The sequence below is a fragment of the Hemitrygon akajei genome, chromosome 21, assembly GCF_048418815.1.
Source record: "Hemitrygon akajei chromosome 21, sHemAka1.3, whole genome shotgun sequence".
Lineage (NCBI taxonomy): Eukaryota > Metazoa > Chordata > Chondrichthyes > Myliobatiformes > Dasyatidae > Hemitrygon > Hemitrygon akajei.
In genome coordinates this window covers 66,498,772-66,513,500 of record NC_133144.1, presented here as the reverse complement: position 1 = coordinate 66,513,500, position 14,729 = coordinate 66,498,772, and the positions used below count along the sequence as shown (strand labels likewise).

The 14,729-nt window shown below is 47.5% G+C and overlaps 1 protein-coding gene across 2 annotated transcripts in view; it reads left to right on the top strand.

Annotated features, from left to right (window-relative positions):
- Positions 1–9,717: 9,717 nt before the first annotated feature.
- fut11 (fucosyltransferase 11 (alpha (1,3) fucosyltransferase)) overlaps positions 9,718–14,729 on the top strand; it is a 47,892-nt gene continuing 42,880 nt past the window's right edge. For both annotated transcript variants that reach the window (XM_073025648.1, XM_073025647.1), the window contains exon 1: positions 9,718–10,374. In XM_073025648.1, the coding sequence (XP_072881749.1) occupies positions 9,754–10,374 (621 nt within the window). In that variant the 5' untranslated portion in view covers positions 9,718–9,753. The remainder of the gene's footprint in view (positions 10,375–14,729) is intronic.

Genomic DNA, 14,729 nt, shown 5'->3' with positions numbered 1-14,729 from the left:
CTTTAATGTGATGCTTGAGAGACTGCATTATCCACATTTGCCTTAACACATATGTACTTTGATAGTATTATTACTTCAAACAGTAAATGATCTATTGAATACTGAGGTTGGTGGGTTTTGGAGGGCTAGAGGAACTCCATCCTTACAAATGGAAAGAGAGCGTGTGCAGAGATGAAGGAAAGAGATATAGATAGATAGATACTTTATTCATCCCCATGGGGAAATTCAACTTTTTTCCAATGTCCCATACACTTGTAGCAAAACTAATTACATACAATACTTAACTCAGTAAAAAATATGATATGCATCTAAATCACTATCTCAAAAAGCATTAATAATAGCTTTTAAAAAGTTCTTAAGTCCTGGCGGTTGAATTGTAAAGCCTAATGGCATTGGGGAGTATTGACCTCTTCATCCTGTCTGAGGAGCATTGCATCGATAGTAACCTGTCGCTGAAACTGCTTCTCTGTCTCTGGATGGTGCTATGTAGAGGATGTTCAGAGTTTTCCATAATTGACCGTAGCCTACTCAGCGCCCTTCGCTCAGCTACCGATGTTAAACTCTCCAGTACTTTGCCCACGACAGAGCCCGCCTTCCTTACCAGCTTATTAAGACGTGAGGCGTCCCTCTTCTTAATGCTTCCTCCCCAACACGCCACCACAAAGAAGAGGGCGTTCTCCTTTGCAAGACTGTTCATGATTATAGTGTATAAGCGAGGGTGGAGTGGCATGGGAGAGATGCAGGACAGGTGGCAGAGGAGTGCCGTGGGTTGGGGGGGGGGGGGGGTGATGTGAGTGCAGACATAACCAGTCCTGAAACAGTATACAAGGTCATTTGATTCTAAACAATAGGTTTATTGACCATTACAGAATGTTTCTCTGGTGTCTCCCTCTCCTCTCCTCTTCTGTGATTCCCCTTCTCCCTGCCTGCTTCACAATCTGTCCACAATACACCCATATCAGAATCAGGTTTATCATCATTGACATATGTCACAAAATGTTTTTGAAATGGGGCAGCAATACATAAAATTACTACAGTACTGTTTAGAAGTCTTGGGCACACCAAGATAGAGACATATCCAAGACTTTTGCCCAGTACTGTACTGGGCACGTATTAGTCATTTGCTGTCATGGGCTGGCTCAGACTGTAATAAAAATCACATTCAGCAATTATAAACAAAATTATAAAAAATAAAGTAGATACAGAATAAAATGGCAATACATAAATGCCAGCATGTATTTACAATGTAAACAGCTTTATAAAAAGTGGTTTAAAGTGTTTACAGTGCAGAGATGGGGTAATAGAGGTGTGGGGGGGGGGGCTGGGTGGAATGGTTTTTAATATATTTATTACAAGTTATATATTGCACTGTACCATTGCTGTAAACCAAAATTTCACATCTATCAATGATCAAAACCTGATTCTGATAGACAGGTGAAAGAGGGGGAGAATGGGGGTGATATAAGCTGGGGAGTGATGGGTGGAAGAAACCCAGTAACTTGACACTTTTGTCATATTTGTTAGATGACCCCAGGGCCTGCGTGGAAGTCCCTGCTGCAGCTGTGTTTGGGGCTGTACAGTATTGCATTGCAATGCTACCCTCTAGTGGGCTGATCACAAAATATTTGAGCACCATCTTTCAAGCACATTTCTTAAGCCATAGCCTGACCTTTCCCCCTCACTTCCCATAGGAACCTGAGATACATCTCACCTGAGGCCTCTAATGGGTCAGGGTCAACCAAGGATGTTGCATCCTAGCTGTATAGATATGTAAGCCACGGCAGTACGATATCGAGAACAAGCAGAAGGCTCCCTCTCTCCATGCAGCTGATGAACCCAAAGGAACAGCAGACTGATACGGTTTAGCACCAGAGTTGCAGTTGCCGCCATTCAGTGTTGAACTCGACGTAGGACTGCCTTAGGGACACCAGTTCCAGACTTTTCCCTCAGAGTTTACACTCAAAGCCTTCCCCATGAAGCTGCAAGGCTGCAGAGGTTTGAGATCAGTTTTCCTTCTCCTTGATGAGCTGCCAATGAGCCCCAACTGCCCAAAGCAACTGGTTTTAAGGCACCAGTAACCCACCTTTGACTCTCCCTCTGTCCGTAGAAACAGTGCAGCAGGCTTAGTAGCTAAGCCACACGTGAAGGTCATGAGCTGGACTTGGTTGGCAGATGCTATTCGAGATACACACCATTGGAAGCTCTCACTTAACCCCATAAAGACTCCTGATTAATTGTAACCCATTTTAGAAATTCATCAAACCCTCCGCATTTCCTTAAGAAATACAAATGAGAAGTGTATTCATTTAAGACTATTATTAACCTTTGGTTTCAGGCAGATTGGCAAGGGATGGGACACAAGTGGGGAGTGGTGTCAAATTCAGAATATAAACCAAGTTTTCCCCCTCCCCAACCATTTCAACAAAAAGTGTCAGCACCCGCCACCCCTCAAGCAACACAAAACACCCAGAGAGAGACTATGAGTTGCAGTGAACACAACCTATTGTTTACCCAACACAAGTAACATGGCACAAGTACAGAGAGATATCACCCATTTTCACAGTGACTGCCACTGTTACAATGTCAGTCAGCCCATCAGGTCTGGAGTCAGGCAGGGCTGCCCTCTCTCCCGTCTTGTTCGTGTGCTGCATAGAACCCTTTGCCGAAGCCATCAGGAGGGATGGGGGCATAAGGGGGGTGACGCTGCCAGGCAGTGGAGGGACACAAGTCAAAACCTCCCTGTACATGGACGATGTCACCGTCTTCTGCTCTGATCCGAGGTCAGTTCACAGGCTGATCAGCATCTGCGAACAGTTCGAGCAGGCGTCGGGGGCCAGGGTCAACCGCACGAAGAGCGAAGCTATGCTCTTCGGCAACTGGCCTGACCGATCCAGCGTCCCCTTCACCATCAGAGCTGATCACCTGAAGGTGTTGGGGATCTGGTTCGGAGGGGCCGAGGCGTGCAACAAGAACTGGCGGGAGCAGAATGCCAAGGTCAAAGAGAAACTGGGACTGTGGGGAGGGCGCTCCCTTTTGATAGCGGGCAAGAACCTGGTCATCAGGTGTGAGGTGCTCTCAGGGCTGCTGTACTTGGCGCAGGTGTGGCCAGTCCCCCCCTCCTTCAGCTCGGAAATCACCCGAGCCGTCTTCAGATTCGTCTGGGGATCCAAGATGGAGCGGGTCAGACGGACCACCATGCACAAGTCCCTGGACAATGGGGGAAAAAATGTCCCCAATGTCACCCTCACCCTGATGGCCAGCTTCGTGTGTGGCTGCATCAGGCTGTGTGTGGATCCCAGGTATGTGGGCACCAAGTACCACTATGAGCCCAGGTTCTATCTGTCGTCCTGGCTACAAAGAATGGGTCTGGCCCCTTTCCCGCGCAACACCCGTCAGCTGGTCGTTGCCGCCATACCTGTCCTTCATAGAGAAGTTCTTTCAGGTCAACGCCTTTGACCACAGGGTCATCAGGCAGTGGTCAGCACGCAAGGTCCTGCAGACACTGCAGAAGGACATGATGGACACAGTGTGGTGGTTCCCTGAGCAGATAGTCCAGTTCATCTGGCAAAATGCCACATCGCCAGACCTCACCAAAAGGCACCAAGACCTCGCCTGGCTAGCGGTGAGAGGGGTCCTCCTAGTCTGATCCTTCCTGTACGCCCGGAACATCGTCTCCACACCCCTCTGCCCACGGGAGGACTCTTCGCACACTGTGGGTTCGTGGAGAAGGTGTGGAGGAGGATGGAAGGGGCAGTGTCGAGGTTCATCCCCAGCAGCTGCACGACAGAGGACTCTGATCTACGAGCTGTTCCCGGGGACGCACACCGAGACCAACATCCGGTGCTGCTGGCAGATCATCAACTCGGTCAAAGACGTTTTTTGGTCGGCCCAAAACTTGATGGTCTACCAGCACACGGAGATGTCCGTGGGGGGAATGCTGCCGACTGGCACATTCTCGGCTGCAGGAGTACGTGCTGAGGGACGCACTCAAACTCGGTGCAGCCACCGCAAGAGCCCGGTGGGGAAGGACCACAGTCTAGGGTCCTTCTCCCATGGGAGTTGAGGGGTGGGGGGGGTTGGAGGTATACCCCCTGAATGTAAATATGAAAGAACAAAGTGCCACATTAGAACTTTGAAAATGTAAAGACAGTAATGGTACCAACTGTAAAGAATTTAAAGTCTTTGAATGGTTATTGTATATAATTTTATTTTGGAATAAAGTATATTTCGTTTAATAAAAAAATTACATTTTCATACAGCTGTTGCAGCGAAATCCTGATGTTCCATCTCCTGCGATGCCTCAGCAAGAAACACTGGCCTGAAACTGGTCACCCACAGGACTGCACCCCCGGATGCGCCATCCTTCAAGTCTAACTTCTCCTTGGACTTGAAGGCAATTCGATGTGGCAGAATCAAAGGTGAGGCAGCAGGCCCTTCACAGAGAACGAGGAAGACCCAAGACTCAATCGATTTAAGTGCCAGGCTGAGTCGAGGTGAGGCAACAGGCCCGCCACCGAAAACAAGGAAGACCTGAGGTTCGATCAATTTAGGTGCCAGGTTGAATCGAGGCAGCGATTCCGAGCCTACTGAAGCAACTGAACCTGATGCCAGAGGCAAGGAATGGGCCAGCTCAGCTCGTTGCTCCACCATGTTTACTCGGCTCTGAGCTGAACTATGAGTCTTGGATTCTCTTGGTGGACTTCAGTTCAGAAGCTATTTTGCTTACAGTGATTGTTTGCATTTTTTCTTTCTTTTTCTCTGCACATTAGGTGTTTGACCATCTTTCTTATGGGTTTCTTTGTTTCATGGCTGCCTGGTAGAAAACAAATCTCAAGACTGTATAATGCATACATACTTTGATAATAAATGTACTTTGAACTTTAACAGGCAGGACCAATGTTCCAGGAGAACATTATGGCAGCTCTCGGGATCGCTTGGAAAGCCCTTCCTATGAATCCATATGGATAGAACAAATACAAAAAGGGGTGATCACTGTGGGCTGGGTTTATATTCTACCCTCCTCCACCAAGCAGTCAGTGGGAGCAGCAACATAACAGGGTGATTGACAGATTATTAGCCTCCCTATATTGACCAGGATGTCTTACTGTAAGGGGAAGGATTTGTAAAGTACATTCAGATCATCAAGATCCAAGATTGTTTATTGTCATTCATCAGTACACAAATGTAAAGAACAGAGTAATTGTTACCCTGGATCCGATGCAACACAAGAAAACCCTGAGTTAAAGAACACAATAATAATTAAAAAAACAAATACATAAGATAGCTTACAATTAACGTATATATGTCCATAAGATGATGCTGGACACAGAAGTGTCTGTACATAAGGTGAATGACAGGAAATGATAAAGGTTGTTGGGGTGTGGAGGGTGGAGGTTAGGGAAAGTTACATAAAGAACATAATAAATATAAAAGCAATTTTATAAAACAATGTACAAGTAATTTGAGTGAGGCCATAAATACACAGATTAGCTGACATACGGAAACTGATTATATGTACATAAGTGACACTAGGTGCAGGTGTATCTATAGTGGTGACTGACAGGAAATGATAGTATGACAAAGTGACACTTGACAAGAGGAACAATTCTAGGTCATACAATTTACAATGACCAATTAACCTACTAACCAGTACATCTTTAGACCGTGGGAGGAAATCTGAGCACCCAGAAGAAACCAATGCAGTCTCGGGAAGAACATACAAACTTTCTTACAGAGGACACCAGAAATGAATCCCACATGCAGGTAAAACAACATGCAACGAGTGAAAGAGATGGTGAGAGATCAGAGTCCTGGCTGAAAGACAAGGATGGCAAGATTAGGAAACCCCAGGTGACAAGATGTTGTGGAGTTGAAGAAAAAAGCAGAGTCATAAGCAACACCGTGGGAGTATCCCTATAGTACAGGGGAGTGTTTACAAAACAAATAGTGTTCAAATAAAAGGCCATGACACAAGGTTAATTCTATCTCAAGGAATTCCATAAATAAAGCAGCCAGGGAGAGGGAGAGTTTCTTTTGGGACAGCTTGTGGAGCCCGGAAATGTGAGCAAGAATTTATGAACTTCCATGAACATGAATGGGAAACACTCAGGAGATGGGCCAAGTGGAACAGGCTCAGGAAGGCACCTTAGTGAGTATTCAAAAGTTAAGCCAAAGGGCCTGTTTCCCTGCTCTATGACTCTTTCCAGAATCTGCTGCAATTTGCAAACTCACATTAAGTCCTGTTGTTAGCTTCTCAGCCCCAGAGAATAGCTTTATCTTTTTCGACATTCTTCTTTCTATATCTCTGCAAGGCAAGAACAATCCAAGGATCTACGATTTCTCCTACTATTCACACAACATTGTGTCTGATACAATATACCTCTCTACAACTCCAATACCTTCCTTGTTCAGTGTCTCAGACTGGGTAAATTCCAAATGTATATCTAACAAGTTTTACACACGTCAGTTGGTGAAGGCTTACTGGACATCGTCTGTCAGCAGGCTGGACCCATCGGATGAGCGTACGAGTTGGACCATGCATTGTGCGCAGTGATTCGTAGAAGGTTCAAATGTTACCGGTGTCTGCGTAGTGCTGCATTCTTTCTGCTAGGGCAGAATACCAATTGTTTTGCATCTGTCTCAGTTTGGCTTGGATGATGCTGCATGCAGCTCTGTATTCTGCCTTGGCCACTTGGTCGTTGGGTCTAGACAGCACCACTTGATGGTAGGAGCGTTTCTTCTGGAACAGATTCTGGATTTCAATGTTGTTTTCATCAAACCAGGCTTTGTTTGTTCTTGAAGAGTACCCAACTACCTCGACAGCCGCATCTTGGATACCAGTCTTCATGTGCTCCCATTTCTTTTGTGTGTCATAGAGTCTGCAGTTGGGGTGTCTTTGCAGTCCAGCCTCCCCCTTAACTTGATCTGGAATGCATCACTGAGGCCAAAGAGCTCATCCACCTGGAGTCTCTTCAACCATGGTCGCCTTTTCCTTATCGCTGGCTTGATAGCCAGTCTAACTTCCACCCTGACCAGTTTCTGATCCGTATAGCACTCTGGTCTGCAGAACACCCAACACACCTTTTTGGCGCACAGAATGTGGTCCAGTAGGTACTGATGTTTCAGGTCATCTTGAACCTGGCTTTCTGTTGACACAGTGTATTTGTTATAACCAGGCCTAATACTGTGCAGAGCTCCAGGAGCATCCACCCGTTGTCACTGCAGTTTCTGCCACCGTGATGACCCAAGACTCCCTGGCATACCTTGAAGTCACCTAGGACTATGATCTTGTCTGCCCTGTTTGTTTCCAATAGGAGGGACTTCAGTTCCCCATATAATGCCTCTTTGACAGCAAGGTCTGCCTGCAGTGTGGGCATAGACGCTTACAAGGGTGACAAATGGGTTGTGTTGCAGGAGTCACAGGGACACAAGTCGATCCAAGTGTCCGACCAATAGGCTTTGAAGCTTATTGAAGATGGTACTTTTGATCATGAAGATGAGACATTTCCAATTCCTGAGAGTGTTCTCGATGCTGCTTCTGCCTGACCAGAAGAGTGTGTGGCCTACACCATGCTCTGTCAAAGATCCTACAAAATATACTTGGCTTACAGCAGCGATATCAATATCCAGCCAAGCTAGTTCTCGTGCCACAAGCGCTGAGCACCTTTGGTGTCAGTCACCTCCTGTGGAGTCTTGCAACGTGCGTACATTCCAGAAGGCGATTTTGAGATATGTTGACTTCCTTGATAGAAAGCGATTGTGAGGTGATGGACAGAGCACCACGAGAACCTTTTCGGGAATAATCATCAAGAACAAGCAGCACCCATTGGAATGATCCCCCAGAATGCGGTCAGGCTTAAGCTTGATGGCCAGTCAACTTTGGACAAGGCCAAAGCCGCTATTTCCAAGCTGATATGCCACAAAGCCCCAGGCATTAATGGGATCCCAATAGAAGCATATAAAATGGGCGGAGACATTCTCCTGAGCAAACTCACAAACTTGTTCACACTGTTGGGAGAAAGATTCAGTCCAAAACGATGCTGTAATTGTCTCCCTGTACAAGAATAAAGGGGAGAAATTCGATTGCTCAAACTACAGAGGCACTACCCTACTGTCCACCACCAGGATGGTTCTTACCAGAACTCTCTTGGCCAGTCATCCCTACCATTGCCAAAGGCAACTTCAGAGAGTCAGTGCGGATTCAGTGTGAACAGAACATGGGACTGTACGCAGTGTTCATTAACCTGGAAATGGGCTTTGATGCAGTCAGCCGTGATGGTCACTGGAAGATTCTGTCGATGTTCAGCTATCCCCCAAAATTCCTCACCATCCTACAGCAGCTCCATGAAGGCCAAAGTGATCAGGTTAAACAAAGCAGCGAGCTGTCTGACCCATTCGCTGTCAGTATTGGCATGAAACAAGGCTGTACTTTGGCATCAACACTCTTTGCCATGATGCCATGGAAAGCAAAACAAACCACCTCAAAGAGCATTAATGAAAATATCTTCAACCTCCGTCACCTTCTCGCCCAAACAAAAACCCTGTAAGAGCCTATTCTCAGGCTGCTATGCAGATGACTATGCTCTTCTCACACAAAGGACGTGCTACAGACTGCAGTCACTCATTTCACCAAGGCTGTAAGGGCTTTTGAACAGTCAGTCTGAAGAAAACAATGATCCTCCATCCGAAGCCCCTTCGTGGCATTTACAACCACCTCGGATCACCATTGACAACCACCTTCTCACCATGGCTGAGCCATTCACCTACCTGGGCAACGTAATCTCCAATGACACCACAGTAGTAAAGGATGTTGACAATCGACTAGCCAGAGCCAGCAGAGCCTTCAGGCACCTCCAGAAACGTGTGTGGCAGAGCACCGGCTGTGTTTGTCCACAAAAATCCAGGTCACAACACTCTGTACAGCTCCAAAGTCTGGGTCTTGTACCACAGGGAAACTCAGTTGCTCGAGCACTTACATCAGCACTGCCTCCACTCCATCATGGGTATCAGCCGTCAGGATTGTGGCTCCAACAACGGGGTCCTGGAGAAGGCTCAACTCCGAAGCATTGAAGACACTTTGCTGATCAAGCAGCTCCGCTGGTCAGGCCACGTGTCCCGCACGGACAACTCCAGGTTACCGAAAGCAGACCTCTACGGAAAACTCTCTGAGCAAGAGACATCATGGTGCTCCGTGTAAGAGGTACAAAGACCAACTTAAGTGGCAGCTCCCTCAGGCAAATATCAAAGTCAACAAGTGGCAGCAGTTGTCTTGTGACAGAAACTGCTGGAGAACACTGATCCACAGCATAGCCAACAATTTTGAGGAATCCAGAAGAGCAACTGCTGAAGAGACACAGGAAGGATCCTACTACCCAAGCGCCCACATCCCAGCTGTTCCCCTGTCCTCACTGCGTCAGAGTCTGCAGATCCAGAATTGGTCTCTACAGTCACCAACCATCGTGCCATGGCTCCCAAGGACTCTTCTTCCCTCCTGATCTTCACAAGCAAAAACCAGCCATCAGTGGGCATTATACTCTGACATCCTTCTAAAATGTGAGTGACTAGCAGTGTTTTAATGCTCGGCTTCCTTCAAATGTATCAAAACCTTTAAGCAGTTAACACCAACCCATCAGCAGCACCGACCTTCTGCCGTAAAGTCAAATCAACCCATCAGAGCCCCCCTCCGACCTCCTGCCGTAAATGCGGGAGGCGGTAGAGGCTAAGTGTCGCGAAACGAGCGGTCAAACCGCCGCTATGGCGGGTCGCCGGCAGCTGCCGCTGTCCCTCCTGATACTGCTCCTGACCCCGGTGGGCGGCCAGCGAGAGGCCGAGCCGTTCCAGCCGGCGTCGGCGCTCTCCCAGTTCGAGTTCAGGACGGCGAGGAGCGGTTACAGCCCGGACGCCGATATGCCGCTGTTGGTGTGGTGGAGCGAGCAGCTCTTCCCTCACTTCCCTCGCCGCCGCCAGCGCATCGATTGCGCCGCCGGCTCCTGCCTCAGCACCAGCCGGCGCCGCGCCGCCCCCGCCGCCGACGCTCTCATTTTCTACGGCACCGATTTCCGAGCGTACGAGGCGCCGCTACCGCGGCCGGCCCGCCAGGCCTGGGCCCTCTTCCATGAGGAGTCGCCCATGAACAACTACCTGCTGTCGCACGCCGCCGGCATCCGCCTCTTCAACTACACGGCCACCTTCCGCCGCAACTCTGACTACCCGCTCGCCCTGCAGTGGCTGCCCAGCCTCGACTATCTGCTCAGACCGCCACTGCCCCTCGCCCAGAAAGGCCGAGGCCGCGCACCCGTCCTCTACCTACAATCCCACTGCGAGGTCGCCTCCGACAGGGACCGCTACGTCCGCCGCCTCATGGAGCACCTACAGGTGGGCGGGGCGGGGCTCGGAGGGAGGAGGAGGGGTGTGTATGTTAATTGAGGGGCGGGACTCGGAGGGAGGAGGAGGGACAGGCATGGTAATTGAGGGGCGGGACTCGGAGGGAGGAGGAGGGGCAGGCATGGTAATTGAGGGGCGGGGCTCGGAGGGAGGAGGAGGGGCAGGCATGGTAATTGAGGGGCGGGGCTCAGAGGGAGGAGGAGGGGCAGGCATGGTAATTAGTGTAGTGGGCCCCGATGAAGAGGGTATGTATGTTAATTAAAGAGGCGGACCTGGCTGAAGGAGGAAGTGTGTGTATGTTGGTTAGACACCGTATCTACAGTCGGCCCTCCTTATCTGCGAGGGATTGGTTCTGGGACTCTAACAGTTACCAAAAAACACGGATGCTCAAGTCCCTTATTCAACCTGTTTCAATGCGGTGGACCTTGGGACCCAGAGGAATCCCAGACCTTATTTAATGTGTCTCAGTGCGGTGGACATTAGGACCCGGCAGTAGAGCTCTGAATCCACAGTGTTTCTGTTCATGAAAATAATCACGATCACGATTGAAGATAAAGTGGAAATAATAAAGCGATCGGAAAGGGGTGAAACACCATCAGTCATTGTAAAAGCTTTAGGCTACGTCGGTTAACGATCGGAACAATTTTAAAGGATAAAGTGAGAAAGGCCCTGCCCCGATGAAAGCAATTATTACTAAGCAACGCAGTGGTTTAATTATTGGGTTTTGGGGTTTTGAGTTTTTGATCCTCCACATCAACCCGGCATAAATGGAGAGCACACTCGATAGTGGTCTGTCACTGGATCGAACTTGGGAACTTCCATTCCCAAGCCCGGTGCTGAAACATACGTTCTTAAGTGTTTTATCTGCGTAGAAAGGTAAAATATATACTATATACTAAGACAAACGTTTAACTAACTGACACTAAATAATACCGGATGTACCTGTTCCGACTTACTTAATAAGAGAACTTCCGATTTTTTTCGATCATGATCCACGATAACCCACGCACATCCTCCCGTATACTTTAAATCATCTCTAGATTACTTATGATACCTAATACAATGTAAATACTATGTAAAATAGTTGTTATACTGCATTGTTTAGGGAATACTGACAAGAAAAAAGTCTACATGCTTGAACAAGTGCTGGAAGAGCACTTCCGGGTTTTCTCGATTCGCCGTTGGTTGAATTCGCGGATAAGGAGGGCCGAATGTACTTGAATACGTAAAAGTGTATGTTATTTACAGGCATGGGTGGGCCTGGCTGAATATGGAGGAGGGGTGTGCTTGTTAACTATAGGTGCAGGGGCTCATAGTCTAATGAGAGGAGGCTTATGTTAGTTGGGGTGGGAGCATACATGTTAATTACAGGAGCAGGCCCCAGGGTGATTAAGGTGCAATGTTAATGTGAATTACGGAGGTGGAGCCCTTAGCCATGAGGGGGTGATATTAATACAAAGAGAAGCATGTTAATTACAGATGCCAGATCCATAGGCTAATAGATGGGTGTTAATAGGAGCTGGGCATGCATGTTAATTACAGGAGGACGCCCAGAGCGATCGGGGATGGTAATGTGAATTTTGGAGGCAGGTTCACATATGCCAGTTAGAAAATGGGCTGTGTTAATAAGGGGAGGGGGCATGTGTGATCATTTGCGGGAGATTTGCCTGACAGAGGAGATGAGTTTGACAGGAACAGTTGAGTGGAATGACTGAGCCTGCTCTCAGACAGGAAGGGAGGGTGGGTGGAGATGGCAGGAAGCAATAAACAAGTTGGACATAGTGAATGGGGGGTAGTATTGGGTGATAGGAGTGGTACGGAAGAAGGCAAATGGTGGGTTTCTGGGAAACTGAATTTTGTAGTAGCTTATCATCCAGTGATGACTGCAATGCACAGGAATTACATGAAAGATGGAAGGCTGAGTTTAAGGTTTTGTTGAGTTTTGATTGCAGACCAGTTTCTGATATTAAACCAATTAGACTAAGAATTTGAAAACATCCTTGTGAGGTATTGTGAGTGCAAAACATTTAGGAGATGAGGCACACTTAGTGTTTTGTAAAGATAGTAAGCAATGTGAGAAAGCTTTAGGGGTAAAAGCTGTGGGAGGAAGGAAAGTAACGCCAAGAAATGATATTGAATGATACACAAAATGCTGGAGGAACTCAGCAGGCCAGGCAACAAGCTGTGAAAAGAGTAAACAGTTGATGTTTTGTTCCAAGACCCTTCATCAGTCTGGAGAAAAAAAATGAGAAGTCAGAGTAAGTAGGTGGGGGAAGAGGAAGAAAAAGTACAAGGTGATAGATGAAATGGGGCAGGGGAGATAGAGAGCTGGGAACTCGATAGGTGAAAGAGATAAAGGACTGGAGAGGAGGAATCTGATAGAGAACAGAAGACCATGGAAGAAAGGAAAGGGGAGGAGCACCAGAGGGAGTTGATGGGCAGGTAAGGAGATGAGGTGAGAGAAGAAAATGGGAATGATGAAGGAAGGGGGTCAATTACTGGAAGTTTGAGAAATCGATGTTCATGCCATCAGGTTAGAGGCTACCCAGACAGAATATAAGGTGTTTCTCCTCAACCCTGAGTGTGGCCTCATTGCAGCAGTAGAGGATGCCAATTGACATAACAGAATGGGAATGGGAAGTAGAATTAAAATGGATGGCCACTGGGAGATCCCTCTTTTTCTGGTGGACAGAGGATAGATGCTTGGCGAAGCAGTCTCCCAATCTACATCAGATCTCACTGATATACAGAGGGCCACACCGGGAGCACTGAACACAGTAAATGACCCCAACAGACTTACAGGTGAAGTGTCGCCTCACCTGGAGGGACTGTTTAGGGCCCTCAATTGTAGTGAGGGAGGAGGTGTAGGGGCAGATGTAGCACTTGTTCCACTTGCAAGGATAAGTGCCAGGAGGGAGATCAGTGGGAGGGATGAATGGACAAGGGAGTCACGTAGGGAGTGATTCCTGCGGAAGGCAGAAAGTGAGGTGCTCAGTGGTGAGATCCCACTGGAAATGGCAGAAGTGACGGAGAATGATGTGCTGGATGTGGAGGTTGATAGGGTGGTAGGTGAGAACAAGATAAACCCTATCCTTTGTGGGGTGGTGGGAGGATGGGGTGAGGGCAAATGTACACAAAACAGAAGAGATGTGAGGGCAGTGTTGATGGTGGTGGAAGGAAAGCCCCTTTCTTTGAAGAAGGAAGACAGCTCTTTAGTTGTGGAATGAAAAGCCTTATCCTGAGAGCAGATGCAGCAGAGATGAGGAACTGAGAGAAGGGGATGGATTTTTTACAAGTAACAGGGTTGGAAGAGGTATAGCCCAGGTAGCTGTGAGAGTCAGTGGGTTTATAATAGACATCAATAGATAAGCTCTCTCTGGAGACTGAGACAGGGAGATTGAGAAAGGGAGGGAGATGTCAGAAATGGACCATGTAAATTTGCAAGTGTAACTCTCCGTTCAGCTAGCAGCTTAGTCTAGGAGAAGACTGTCCCTGTCCTGGCCAAACTTGAGAAATCTTGTTTGGGTGGATGCTGCATGATGTGTTGCCCTGTTATAAATCAGTATCATGAAATAACAAACAGTGCACAACATGCAATTAAACGATTGAGCTTTATAATTCTTAATTTGGCTATAGGGTTAATAAAGAAAACAAAGAAGAAAAAGGGCCCATGCTCATGAAACAAACTAATGGGCAACATTGGAGCTGATGGTTTTCCCGTCTGTTCATTACACAAGTTTCAGTGCTGTCTGCCTCGTGTGGTGATACCATGGGTTGCAATTGTGCTTCTACGTTTATGGATTGGACTGTTGCATTTATGGACGTGGACTTTTTCAGACTTTCTGTTTTTAAATTCTGCATTTTTTCATTGCCCGTTCCTTTTTCATTTTGTTGTGCGAGGGGAGAGTGTTTGGGAATTAATGTTCTGTTGTGTTCTATCAAGGGGAGGGGTTGTTTTTTGGGGGGGTTCAATATTCCTGTTCCGCTTTGTCCTGGGGGAGAAGGGTTTTGGCAGTCGATGCCATTCTTTTTTGTGCCGGGGGCAGTTTGCTGTTTCTCTCTGAATGACTTTAATGTTTTGTCTTTTTTTTGTGGCTATCTGCAGATGGTAAGTTTCAGAGTTGCATAAGGATACATGCTTTGATAATAAATGAACCTTTGAAATCTTTAAATTTGAAGGCAAGGTGGAAGTTAAAGGTAAGGTTGATGAAGTTGACGAGGTCAGCGAAGGTGCACGAAACAGCTGGGGAGTAATACTTCCGTAGGCTTGGCACATAGACTGTTCCCCGTAGCCGACAAAAAAGCAGGAACCAATGTGAGTGCCCTTTTGTTTGAAGGAAGTGGGA